General features: G+C 42.6%; 1 protein-coding gene across 7 annotated transcripts in view; it reads right to left on the bottom strand.

The window, feature by feature from the left end:
• DLG2 (discs large MAGUK scaffold protein 2) overlaps positions 1–14752 on the bottom strand; it is a 1278757-nt gene that overhangs the window by 976524 nt on the left and 287481 nt on the right. The window contains exon 1 of one of the 7 annotated variants that reach the window (XM_077298636.1): positions 3310–3949. The exons of 5 other annotated variants lie outside the window; for them this stretch is intronic. In XM_077298636.1, coding sequence (XP_077154751.1) covers positions 3310–3339 — 30 coding nt within the window. In that variant the 5' untranslated portion in view covers positions 3340–3949. Of the gene's footprint in view, positions 1–3309; positions 3950–14752 lie in introns of those variants that run through there. One more of the 7 variants, XM_077298633.1, reaches the window with a different exon arrangement.

Raw genomic sequence — 14752 nt, 5'->3', positions numbered from 1 at the left:
TTCTGGTCCGTTAAATTTTATGACACTGAGGGGCCTATCGAGAGTCAAAGGTGCCCAGTATGCTGACCCGAGGATGCCAGGTTAAGAGTTGTGTACCAGCTACTACACAGGTCCGGACTGAAGGCTAAACCAGGACAGAGTGAATCAAATTGCTCATTTCTAAATTATAGTCATTTTGGTGTGACCGATGGCCTTCTAATGTACTCTATCAATAATGACAACATCAGGAGGAAAGTTTGCTTTTAATAGGAGACATTTTTAGAGAAGTTTAGATTAGGCCAAGAACAAAACACTAGTATTAGTGCATAGCCAATACAGGTTTTGCATTGGGGCCCGTGAGCTTCAGGTGCCTTTCCTCCAAAAATACGTTTTTAGGATCACACAATGAATACTTTGCTTTGTATGGTTCTAAAAACACATTTTGCTTAATTTTTCAAGCCACCCTCTCAAAAACATTGAAAAGTGACAAAAATATGTTTAAACGAAAAAAAGTACAAGGAGGGTCTGGACGTCTTGAAAAATATCACATAACAGGTTATGGTACTAGATTCTGTGATGGGACTTTGATCCAGGAAACTATTTTGATTGCAGTATGTGGAGTCAGGAAGGAATTTTTCCCATAATATAGGGCAATGAACATCTGCTTCATGGGGTTTTTGGCTTCCTCTGGATCAACATGTTAGGCTACAGGATTAAGTTATGTCTAGTTTCAACCTTAAAAAAATTAAAAAAAACATAACTGTATTGAAAGTACTTGTCATTTTTCTTCCAACACTCAATTTAAAATGTCATACAAACAGCAGTATACAACAAATAAACACGAGAAAGTTCCTTGGGGGTGGAGCTATAGGAAGTGCAGAGCTAGAAGTCATAATTGGGAGAAAAGGCCCTTCTGTTACATAAAATGACAACAATTATATAAATGACACTGTAGGTAGGGCCCTGTCATAGATTTTGCATTGGGTCCCGGAAACTTAAACTAAGGGCCCCCATACCTTCATAGACTAAAGTCGGTTGAACATACCGATATCAGTGGGATCCAATATTTATGCAGGTATCCTGAGTCTCTGCAACAGATGTGGTTGGAGGAAAGAAGGAGCCAGCTGTTGGTCTTTCGAAGGACGATAGTTTTGATCTCCGCCCGAGATAAGTTGCCGCCAGAGGAGTGGGATAGCAGCTTTGTTATAGAGAACACAAGAGCGTTCCGAGGACAGACAACGGTCATCCTTCGTTCAACACCTATCTAATTTGGGGGAGAGGGGGCTTTATCTTCTGGCTTCTCCCAATATAGTCTATGAAATCTATGATTAATCCCAGGGCATGTGGAGTTGAATCATCAGGCCAAATCTACCGGGCAATATATTCTTACCATTTCACGTCGGGAATTTTGCTATTAAAATTGATATTAATATGAACGGTGTCTGGGACTGCTCCTTGGTAGACTTTTACTACAATTTATGTCTCGGGACCCATTACATTTACTGTCAGCACATGAATGTATTCATCTTCCTAACAGTTTCTACTGAGAACTGACTGTTCATCCAGATCCCCCATTGTTTTAGTGCAGGAAGTGCGGAGTATTACTTTCATTAGTGTCAGTTTTAATAAGATGCTCAACTCCGGCTTACATCACATTGATGTGGAAATTAAAACCATTAATTGATTTGCTAATCAGACAACTCCGAAAATACCAAAATAGATCGTCTGAACTTTTTGTACCATCCAGAAAAGAAAAAAAAAACGCATTATGTAACAATCCCAACTTACAATAAAAATATACAAAATATTTTTCTACGCCAGCATTTGTTTTTCATAGAAACATTTTATATTTGTTTTTTTTCCAATTTGTTACAATAAAATAGGAAAAAACACTAGTATTTACAATAAAATATGTGAACGGCGCACACAAGAAAGTATCTAAAAGGTCAGTTTAATTACTTTTCATGTCAAATATATAGTTGGAAAAATAAAAAAAATGAATAAAAAACTATATATGTAAAACCATGTATATAAAGATATATATATATATATATATATATATATATATATATATATATATAAATATATAACAGAAAGAGAAAGTTTGTGACGTAACTCAAAAACTTTATAGAATACATAAAACAAAATAACAATGGAAAAATTAATGGCTTGGCATCAGATTAAAAAACAATTACAACAAGTGCCTTATAATTTTTTTTCAATTAAAGAAATAAATCTATTAAGAAAAAAAGTCTCACTTCTTTGCACACTGTGAAAACACTTATAGCAAAAGTTATCTATCACCATGGTGACATCCAGCAAAGTAGTTCTCCACAAACCAACCATAGAGGATTTTTTTTATGACATTCTAAATATATTATTTGTCATTTTCATCCTAAAAAATATTACCCATAAAAATAATACAACATATTTAAAACATACTTTTAGCATATATTTATTTTTTTCATATGCATTTTATTTTTCTTTAATTGCAAAAACAATTATACCGTAAATAAAAAAATCTAGAATATTTAAAACATATTTTCTCATTTTTGTCATCTGCATTTTATTTGAATTTCGCTTTAGTTCTAAAAAAAAAAATGTACGCATAAAAAATCTAAAATGTGTATCATATCTTTTTCATTTGTTGCATCTGAATTTCGCTCTAGTTCTAAAAAAAAATTTACCCATAAAAAATCTAAAATATGTATCATATCTTTTTCATTTTTTGCATCTGAATTTCGCTTTAGTTCTAAAAATAAAATTGCGCATAAAAAAAATCTAAAATATTTGAAATATATTTCTCATTTTTTGTATCTGAAATTTATTTAGAGTTTTGCTTTAACTCTAAAAAAAATCTAAAATATTTAAAATATATTTTTATTTCTTTATCTGCATTTGATTTAAAAAAATATAAAATAATAAATATATAAAATATTTCAAATATATATTTTTTTATTTTTTTTTTTTGGGGGGGGGAGGAATGCACTTTATTTCAGTTTATTTTTATTATTTAATCATATCTGATTTTTTAAAATTTAATTTCCGCTATATCTTAGTTCAAAAATCACCTATCATGTCTTAAATGCACAGCGAGCACATTCCCCCCAAAAATGACTGTTATTAAAGGCAAAAAAAAAATAAAAAAATAGAAGATAATCCACACCGCAGCGATGAACTGCTTTCAGGAGGAAGATTTGTCAATGGATCTGCAGTGTGAATTCTGCTCTTTTCTCCACTCCTTCCTCCCGGCAGCAGCAGTTGCAGCAGCAGAGCAGCGGAGTAGCAGATACGGTCATGCACACGGCACACAAAGGTTTGCAATCCTACCTTGGTCGTCACAATGCACAGACAATCCATTTCTGCTTTGCTCGAATGGGTAAATCACAAATCATAAGCAAAAATCGAAGAAAATCTTTGTCCTTCCAGACAAAAAGCCAGAACAAAACAGGAATCTCCGAGCTGCCGAGGCTGTACGTATGAATGTGTGTGTGTGTGTGTGCTTTTTTTTTTTTCCAATGGGCCCTTCAATAGGGAAGGCAAGTCTTCCTTCGCAATGCTAAAGGCATCCCCGGTTCACGCAGGTATCGGCTGATCCATTAGAGATAATGTGAATCAAAACTTCCAGGCGTGAATGCAGCATGACTCAGGTTACTTTTCTCATCTAATCGTCCCCCTTTCTTTTTTTTTTTTATCAGCAGATGACAAAAGGCAGCAAAAAAATTAAAAAAAATTCCGTCTTCAAATAGTAAGCATGCCTTCCCGAATACCGTACTGCTTCATCATGCCCAAGCCAATACACTGCCAAGTTGTCTCATGCAACTCCGGGACATAGATTTTAAAAGGGCGATTCTTCCAATCCTGCCCCGTGCAAAGATTTGCCTTTAATATAAGGGGAGCACGTTTTATTTCTTTTTTTTTTTTTCTTCCTTAGAACACGTCTTGTTTAAAGACAGCTTCTGCTAAGTATACACGCCATCTGTCTGAATGCCGCGTAGAAAGCGGCTTCTGCAAACAGGAAGACGTGAAAGACAGCAAAAATCTTAACTCTATCATAACCCGGCAACGGTACGTGAAAGGATGTAATAGTAGCCACGTGAAATCCTTAGAGGGGACCTTTACATATCGGATAATACTTTTTTAGGGTAAGTTGATCAAGGCGATCAGTGATCAGTGGAGAAATCAGCCGGAAGTGTTTCATTCTTCTGCAGCGCCACCACAGGGGTAAGGAAGCATTACACATTTCAATAGGCTGCTTGTGTAATGCAGAGGCATGTTGAGTCCCCCAGAAAAAGAGAGATGCTTTTTGCAGCCATTCAACACACTGGTTGGTAGAAAAAATTATCTTTACATTTTTGTGGACTGGTAGTGGGTGCAATGTAGTGGGTGCACGGGTTGTATTCTCATCCAAATCCTGGAGCCTAGGAGGTCCTAAAAAGGTTTGCAATCTCACCCAGATCCTGAAGGCTACGGAGTCCCAAAAAGGTCTCCAGTCTAACTCAGTTCTTGGAACCTAAGAGGTCCCAAAAAATGTTCACAGTCTTACCCAGGTCCTTGTCCCTAAGGGGTCCCAAAACAGTCTGGAGTCTCAAACAGGTTCTGGAGCCTAAGGGATTCCAAAATGGTCTCATCCAGGTCCCAGAGCCTGGGAGGTATACAGTCTCATCCAGATCTTGGAGCTTAAGTGGTCCCAAAAAGGTCTCCAGTCTTACTCAGGTCCTGGAGCCTAAGAGGTCCCAAAAATGTGTTCAATCTTACTTAGGCCCTGAACCCTAAGGGGTCCCAAAACAGTCTGCAGTCTCACCCAGGTCCTGCAACCTATTTGGTTGCAAAAATGTCTGAAGTCTCATCCAGGTCCCAGAGCATAGAGGGTCCACAGTCTCATCCAGATCTTGGAGCTTAAGGTGTCCCAAAAAGGTCTGCAATCTCACCCAGGTCTGGAGGCCTAAGAGGTCCCAAAAGGTCTGCAATCTTACCCAGATCTTGAAGCTAATAGTTTTAAAAAAAGGTCAGTAGTGTCACCCATGTCGTGGTGAGTAAGAGGCCCCAGAAAGGTACACATCATCATCCAGGTCCTGAAGCCTAAGTAATACAAATACAGTTCACAGTCTCACCCAGGTCCTGTAGTGTAAGGGATCCCAAAATGTTCCACAGCCTTATCCAGGTGATAGAGCCTAAGGAGTACCAAAAACAGTCCATAGTCTCATCCAGGTCCTGGTACCTAAGCGATCCCAAAAAGGTCTACAGGGTTATCCAGGTGCTAGAGCCTAAGGAATACCAAAAACAATCCATAGTCTTACCCAGGTCCTGGAACCTAAGGGATCCCAAAAAGGTCCACAGCATTCTCCAGGTGCTAGAGCCTAAGAAGTACCAAAAAGTCCATAGTCTCACCCATGTCTTGGAACCTAAGGGATCCCAAAAAGGTCCACAGCGTTATCCAGCTGCTAGAACCTAAGGAGTACCAAAAACAGTACATAATCTCACCCAGGTCCTGGAACCTAAGGGATCCCATAAAGGTCCACAGCATTCTCCAGGTGCTAGAGCCTAAGGAGTACCAAAAACAGTCCATAGTCTCACCCATGTCTTGGAACCTAAGGGATCCCAAAAAGGTCCACAGCGTTATCCAGCTGCTAGAACCTAAGGAGTACCAAAAACAGTCCATAATCTCACCCAGGTCCTGGAACCTAAGGGGTCCCAAAAAGTTCTTATGACATGACCAATACTATTAAAGACCTCTAAGAATAGAAGTTGGAGATTTTGGGATTTTCAAGTTACACCACTGATCAGTGGTAATCTGTGAGGGAATCTAGAACTGCTAAATTATCCTACAGCGTCACCACAAGGGAACTGAAGCATTACACAGTGCCCACTGAAATTAAATTTTTTTAGAAAGGAAGGATGCTCTTTGTGGTAACACTCAGAATTGATCAGGCCACTGGACAGGGGCCATCCTTTATTAAAAGGGTTGTTCAGCCTTATAATGACCTATCCTCAGGATAGGAGGTCTATATTAGATCGGTGGGGTTCTGTGACTGGGAGTCGGACCTCCTATTTTGTGCTCCAGATGGAAAAAAAAGAACGGAGCCAGAAAATCAAAACTCTGCTCCTCGTGTAATGGTTGCCGCCAAGAAACTGCCGCTCAGCTCCTGTTCAGTTCAATAGGTGATGAGTATTCGACAATGGCCACTACACAGGTAACAGAGTATACTGTTTCAGCTCTTTTCACGGTTTACATTGAACCGCCAAGGGAGTAGATATCAGCTGATCGGAGAAAGTGCCAGATATCACACCCGGCAGATCTGATATTGATGACTTATCTGTAGATTAGGTAATTAACATCATAAAGCTGAGCAACCCCTATGGCTTGGGATTCCTTAATGTGGCATTCAAATATGGGTTTTATAAACTATGGTAGCAATGACTGCTGGCACATGGCAGTGGATACAATTTTCTCTTCTCTATTAACTAAATGATGAAAGGGATATTTCCATTTTGCAAAGTGATGGCTGAACGGGGCTGGCTGACTGTCTCATTCCAATAGGTAAGCCCGGCCTCTTTATGCATCAACAGTGACATTAAAAAATCAGCCAGTCGGTCAGCCCTCTCCACACCGCACTAATGACGCATTGGGCCAAAAAGCTGCTGAAACTGCAGCTGAAATCCACTGACAAGCAAAAGGGTAACAATGTTTTGAACTTTTGACTTTCAGGCTCCATATCTCACCATCCACTACTGCCTTAATGGTGAGACTACCATCATTTTATGGACAATCATCTTGGCTATCTCATACATAAATTTGACTTGCAGCTATTTAGCATATGAATAGTTATGCAGATTTTTGTCATGTTGCTGCATTGTTACCGTTTTGCTCCTGGTGGTGGAAAGATCTTTTTCTTCCTGAATACTATAAATTACAACCTGTTCTAACATTCCCTAATAGCTCAGTGTGTTATTCCCAAGCGAGAGGTCACTGGTTCGAATTGAGGAGCAGCCATGAGAAAATTTCCCAAGAAAAGAGAAACAGCATCACCCAGCTCATCGAAAGCGGTCTCTTGGCCAAGAAAATTGTCAAAATGCATCATGTGAGAGCCAGGAGAGTTGGACGAATATGAAATGAAGTCCATCCATTCAGAAGCCAAGAGGTGGACGTCCAGGCGAAATATTGGAGTCAACAATTCAGATCATCACCAGGACTATTGGTTCTGGCGCAACAAACACGTCAGTGGAGGCGGTTCATTTGATTCGTAACAGTGAGATCACAGACGTCCATGCAAGCACCGTGCGATGCACATTACACAAGTCAGGAATGGTGGCTCGAAAAAAGGCGATGAAACCTCAACTTCAAAATCATCATAAGATTTGTTGGCTCGAGTTTGCAGAAAAGTACACATTAGAAGATTGGAAATGGGTGATTTGGAGATATGAAAGTCAATAGACGGCTCTGATGGGTGCAAATGGGTCTAGAAGAAACAAGGGAAAAAGGGGCTAATGGATGGAGAAATTGAAGGAGCTGTGAGTTTGGTGGAGGAAGCCTGAAGATATGGGGTTGTTTCACAGCCAAAGGCATTGGATACTTGACCAGGATCAATGGTGGTCTCAATGCTGAGCTATATGTGAATATCCTACAAGATGAGTTACTTCATACACTCAAGTACCATGGGTATGAAAAGGACGACATGGTGTTTCAGCAGATCACTGACCCGAAGCATACATAAAGATTGTCGAAGAAATGGTTCAATGACAATGAAGTAAAGGTGCTGAATTGGCCCCCACAGTCCCCAGACCTCAACCCAATCCAACACTTGTGGTGAGACGTGAAGAAAAAAGCTGTACACATATTCAAGTGAGCCGACCAGTATGCACCAACTGTGGGAACGTGTTGAAGAGACCTGGGATCAGATTTTGGTCGAGACATATTTGAATCTGATCGAAAGCATGACCAGAAGGATTCAGGCCGCGGTGAAAGCCAAAGAGGGATTTACAAAATACTAACAAAATAATAAAAATAGGAGCAGAACAGTAACAATGCAGTGACTTTCAGAATCTGCATAACTAATCATATGCAAAGTAGCTGAGAGTTAAATCTATGTATGAGATAACCAAGATGATTGTCTATAAAATGATGGTAGTCTCACGTTTGAAGCAGAAGTGGGGCATTTTAAAACTCATATTCCCTTTCATATTAGCAAGAGTGTTCATCAAACTCCTTACCAGCAGAGGCAGGATTACAATGAAAGGTAAAACCTCTATACACAGCTGATAACAGGATCCACCAATCACAATAGGACGATGTCACAGATGAACCTTGCTCTAAGTCCTTTCACCATTTGCACACGCTGATTAGATGCATCAATACAATAGATAGGGTCGGAGTCTGCTCATTGTGGCTCATGAACACGTGCATTTCCTGCAACAACAGGAAGTTAGAGTCTGAAAATGCCCCAGTGGCCAGTGTGAGAATTGCAAGAGTTCTCATTTTTATTTAGAAAAAAAATAGAAATATGAAAAAAAATTAACAAATTAAAAAATAAATATATATATCATGACAACATAATTTAAGCTGTGCAGTCCCTTTAAAAATTGATAGCAAAATTTGGGGAAGGTAAAGGTGGACACATCCAAAGAAGTTGCATCTGGACCCTGGAGCATGAAGGGATGGCAGTATTGTAATGGCACATGTCAGGTTGGGACCCTGCATTACATACATTGCATCAGGGCTTTTGTGCATTGAGTTCTGTCTCCGGTCCTGTTTCGTTACCAGGGACCATGGCAGATTAATAATTCACATACCCTTTGCTGCTGTTTTGCTATTTTCCTCTGCGGAGCAGCGCTCTGGCTCTAATCAGGCTGCACAAGAATAAAACGAATGCTCTAAAGGTGTCACTATCTTTCATGAATTATTCAGCCTGCTCCCTGTCTGTCTATTGCTGCAGAATGTGTTATGCCTGAGAAACTGACATTATTCCCATAAAACAGAAAATCACCGCCATCCCAGCAGCAAATAAATTAGTCCATATAGCTGCCATTAAAGGAGTCAGAGGATTCATATGTGATATATTCACCTTATATCATCTGAAAGGATAAACTGCTATTAGTGGATATTGTTACAGAGATGTTCAGGCCTTTATACAAAATAACCTCCATCAGGCTCCATATCATTAAAATTACAAAGAATATGTACTATCCCTTTAAATTGTGCCTTAAAGGGGACCTGTCACAATGAGACTGTGGTCCAATCTGCAGAGATCCTGATATAGAAGCAGGAGGATCTGAGCAGATTGACATATTGTTTGGTGAGAACATATATAGGATAACGTGTTTTAATCAATAAACCTCTGCACTTCCCCAGATTTTTGGTCCAGAGGGTGGTCCTATCAGTAATACAGGGGTAGCTGTCAATCACTGGTAGGACCACCCACTGGACCAAAAATCTCAGAAAGGGCAGAGGTTTAATGAGATATGTGTTTTGGGTCATTATCCTGTTCGAGGACCCATATCCTGACGCTCAGACCGAGCTTTCTGACCTTAGGTTGGACATTTCGCTCCAGAAGGCCTTGATAGTCTTGAGATTTCATTGTACCCTGCACAGATTTGGAGACCCCCTGTGCCAGATGCAGCAAAGCAGCCCAGAAACATCCCCAAGCTCCTCCATGTGTCTCAATGTTCTTTGTCCTTTTATGCTTTATTTTTCCATCTGTGGACATAGAGCTGACGTGACGGCAAAAATCTCCAGTTTTGTCTCATCTGTCTCAGAAACTTTGTGTCTCGTCAATATGTATTTTGGCAAATTTCAGTCTCGCTTTTTTTACGATTTGCGTTCAACAGTGGTTCCTCCTGCAACGTCTTCCATGAAGTCCACTTTGGCCAAGATAGAGGCGGATGGTACGATGTGACACTGATGGACCTTGGCCTTCGAGTTCACCTCTGATCCCTTTAGAAGTTGTTCTGGGCTCCTTGGTTCCCATTCTTATTATCCGTCTCTTCAATTTGTCATCAGTTTTCATCTTGTGGCCACGTTCAGGGAGGTCGGCTATAGTTCCATAGACCTTAAATTTCTCAATAACTGCATCAAGATGTTTGGAGAATACTTATAGCTTTTACCTTTAACATATTTGTCTATAATTTTCTTTCTAATCTCCTGAGACAACTCTCTCCTTAGCTTCCTTTGGTCCATGTTCAGTGTGAAACCTACCATGATACCAAACAGCACAATGACTACTTTTCACCCTGTAAATAGGCAACTGAGTTATTATAAGTCTTAAGACACCTGTGAAGCTAAAAGGACACAACTTACTTTAACATATCTCTATGATCAAATTATGTTCAATCTTTTCTAGCGGAACCATCATTTTTGTCCAGAACATTTTAGTTTTTTTTTTATTTTCTGTTGAACCAAAATTGAAAATCAATGTCTGACTTTCATTAGCTGATATTCAGTAAATTTAAATTGAACATTACTTTTGGAAATTTCAAGTTATTTCAGTGACAGTTTGGGTCTTTCTTACTTTAACAGAAGAGTACAAACAATTTTGGACATGTGTGTATACAGTATAGCAAGACATCTAGTGAGCACAGAAAGATGCTAGTCCCTTCCCGAATTGTGACTAGACTCCCCCTACCACATGGACCCATATTCAGCTACACATGGAATGTTTGCCCCATCACTATCTGGAGACTGTATTGGCCTTAGGACACTTTTCTGTTCATTAACTACTATGAATTTCAAGTAAATTCCCACAAGATCCTTCCATGGCCCAAAAGTCTCCTTACACTGACTTTGTGCAGCGCCCCAGAGTCCTGGTCGTTGCAGTACTGTGGCTCCGCCACTAAGGGGAGCTATGGTGCGTCTGATGGCACTGAAGGAGTTCATCTGACCAGGTATCACAGACACCAATACATTTCACAGTCGGGCCTCCAGGGGGAGCTAAGGGTTCTATTCATTAGGCCACTCCTCACATACTGGTAAAACTGGGGGTCAGGCAGGAAGTTAGGGAGAAAGCTGACTGGATGGGAACCAGGCAACACCTTGTGGCAGAGGGTGTTGCAGGGGAAGATTCGGTAGGGTCTCTGTCAGGTTTGGGACCCTGATGGAGGCCTAGCAACAAGGAAGAAGGTTACGGGACCGTGCCTGCGCAGTATAGCGGCGGTGCCCTAAGAAAGGATAAGAAGCGAGATAGATTGTGCTGAGTGAGAAACGAGATCAAAGCAAATAGGAGAATTCCAGTAGGAGTCGTGCTGTAAGACCGAGGCAACATCCTACTGAGGTGCACAACCGGTGGCCGGAACGCCGAGGAAGTATCTATACATCTAGCTTCAAGCAATACTTCAAACCAATCGCAGGACAGTCAGTCATAGGCGGGCTGTCTCACACCAATCACCTAAGAAGACATAGGGGGCAACCTGTGGAGAGGGGCGACTCTAGGGTCCCGGAAGAGCTCCGAGCCTACTCGTCATACGGGTGCCGTCTCAACCATAACACCGGGAGGGACGGAGGATTAGCAGAACATCATCTAATCGAGTTGTGAGGGAACATCAGAAACAGACACAACAGTTGTGGGGTACTTTCCGTAAGCACAGCAGGGAAGGACCACAACACACAGCGCTAGCAGGAAGGCACAGATTTCCACCTGTAAAGAGAACTCTGGAGGTGCCATTGGACCGGCCGGACTTGCGCAGCCTGGTTATCTAGATTCCGGACTGAGGACCCAGAGATCTCCAGTAAAGAGGTAAAGAGACTGCAACCTGGTGTCCTCATTATTTACTGCGACCGGCACTTCACAACTACACCATCATTCACCACTACTCTTTCACCGGACGCCTTCCACTGACCAGCAGGGTCACGGACCGGGTCTAGCCACCGTGATAACCCCAGAACAGAGACTCAGAGGCCCGGTACCGGGTACCCCTCGGCCCTGCGGCAGTGGGGGCGCCGCAACTTGGCGTCACGAACAGGATCTACTTAAGCCTGAGGAATCGGGTCATGTGTGCCTTGGAACTGTGATTTATCGTGCTTGGACTGTGCTTTATTACAAGGACTGTGTGCTGCCATTACTACAAGGATTACCGCCAAAACCGCCGCCATTACATCGCTAAGAGGAGCGCAGGAGAAGAAGAAGGGCGTGGAAGTGGGCATAAACAAGCTGAAGAGCGCGAAAGACAATGGCCGCCCTGTCTAAGTATTTCTGCCCCTTGAGGACGTGTCTGTCAGCAGCCGAGATTCGCCTCCTGATCCTCAATGGAGGGCGGAGACCGAGAAAACGACACCGCCCACGAAGGAGAGAGCGGGAAAAGGACCAGGAAGAAGAAGTCAGCGACATGGAGGACGCCATGGCGAGCCACCCGGAGCGGGAGCGTGGGGTCAGAGCCGATGACTCCCCCAGCTACCCGGAGAGGCACCGCAGCCAGACCTCCACAGTTGACGCTGACCTCCTGCAGACCGGAGCGGACGGGCTGACCCACCAACTCCTGCAGACGGAGCTGAGCACTGAGGCCGGGTGGAAGAAGACCATCATCAGGAGCCTCACCAGACGCCTGTCGGCAGCCTCGCTTGGTCCGGATCAGGAAAGAAGGTCCAGCGCTCCGAAGCTGGAAAGCAAGGCCCTGCCGGAAAGCGAGATGCTGCAAGCAGAGATGACAACGCCGCAGCGCAAGGCCCCGCAACCAGCGTTCCAGACCCCAGCGGAGGCAGAGCAGACCGGCACCGGAGGAACCGCATCTGAAGCAGGTAGGAAGAACGACCCTGCCCTGATGATTGACACCACTCCAGTGACTGCTAGTGCCACCGCTCCTGACTCCGTTCCAGTGACTGATCTTGCAGCAGCGCTACCTGCTGCCCTGACTAAGACTACCTCTGAACCGACGAGTTCCAGCACTACTACTACAGAGTGCATTATCTCTACCACTGGACTTACTACCAAAATTGACATTCGGACCCAGATTATACCTGAAAAACCGACTAGTGACATTGATACCGCATCGGATGAGAAGTTGAACAGAGATCTTCCCAGGCCAGGAAGTGTTCGCTACCAACTGATGCCTTGCAACCTACTATGAGGATAAACCTCGGAACCACGAGTATGTAAATAGTTCAGTTAACTGTTTTCCTGCTTTTGCTGCTAAACCCGTCTAGGGTTAACTCTTAAAGGGATCCCTTTGTTGACCCGGGATCCCTACTGCGTTTTGGTTATTTTCTAATTTCTTCTATGTTATCAAGAACTGCTGGAATCATGAACAGTGCATGATACAAACTTCTTGTATATAGTTTGCACCTTCTTAAAGGTGCTCCCTACTGGTTTTACTTAAAGAAGGACTCTTTGCGAAGATACCGCACCGGAGCCTTTGCTGAGTACGGACTGGTAGCTTGAGAAGCTGTGCTACCTCATAAAGACTTGGTCCCTTCTTAAAGGGGACATTCACATGTTGCACTTAAGAACGGTATTGCTTTAAGACAGATAGAAAGCAATAATGTCATAGCAAGAGAAAGTGATGTTGATGCTTACATGAAAGAGAGTAATAATGTTGGCATAGAAAAGTTAAATGTAGAGAACTAGTTTATTGTAAAGAAAGTGTTTAATAATGTGTTACAGAACGAGGACAGAAAGTGAACCCGGATGGGGTTAGTCAGTGAGTCCTCCTAAGAGCCATATAGAGATGGCTCAGTGCTCTTAAACTGAAAGTAATGTTATGTTCTATACTGTGTATAGTAGTTGAAAAGGCAGTAGGCCCGGGCTGAACGGGGCGGTCCTGTATAGAAAGGAGAGGAAGAAGGTCTGGTGCCGTTAGGACAGGCGGTCCTGCAGACTTAAAGAAAGAGAAAAGTTAATTAATATTATAATGTTTTATAGATAAGTCTTTAGTGGATAGGAAGTATACGTCCTTAAAGGCAATGTTAATTTATTGTTTTACCAGTTGCACTAAGTAGAATACCCACTTGGGTAACAGGAGTTATTTATAGCCTGTAATTTATACTGTTTAACCATGTTTGTAACGTTCAAGTGTCCTCACCTCCCATAAAGGGAAGCTCTGTTCAAGCCTACTTATCGTTATTGCATTTGCAAAATTGTATGTCTTTTTGCTAACCTGTATTGTTGTTTTCTTCCCAGTCCCGGAGTACTGGATTTAACCGGGGGGGAGTGCAGCGCCCCAGAGTCCTGGTCGTTGCAGTACTGTGGCGCCGCCACTAAGGGGAGCTATGGTACGTCTGATGGCACTGAAGGAGTTCATCTGACCAGGTATCACAGACACCAATACATTTCAGTCGGGCCTCCAGGGGGAGCTAAGGGTTCTATTCATTAGGCCACTCTCCTCACATACTGGTAAAACTGGGGGTCAGGCAGGAAGTTAGGGAGAAAGCTGACTGCATGGGAACCAGGCAACACCTTGTGGCAGAGGGTGTTGCAGGGGAAGATTCGGTAGGGTCTCTGTCAGGTTTGGGACCCTGATGGAGGCCTAGCAACAAGGAAGAAGGTTACGGGACCGTGCCTGCGCAGTATAGCGGCGGTGCCCTAAGAAAGGATAAGAAGCGAGATAGATTGTGCTGAGTGAGAAACGAGATCAAAGCAAATAGGAGAATTCCAGTAGGAGTCGTGCTGTAAGACCGAGGCAACATCCTGCTGAGGCGCACAACCGGTGGCCGGAACGCCGAGGAAGTATCTATACATCTAGCTTCAAGCAATACTTCAAACCAACGGCAGGACAGTCAGTCATAGGCGGGCTGTCTCACACCAATCACCTAAGAAGACATAGGGGGCAACCTGTGGAGAGGGGCGACTCT

Source organism: Ranitomeya variabilis, chromosome 3 (assembly GCF_051348905.1).
Source record: "Ranitomeya variabilis isolate aRanVar5 chromosome 3, aRanVar5.hap1, whole genome shotgun sequence".
Lineage (NCBI taxonomy): Eukaryota > Metazoa > Chordata > Amphibia > Anura > Dendrobatidae > Ranitomeya > Ranitomeya variabilis.
This window is presented reverse-complemented; position numbering and strand designations above follow the sequence as displayed.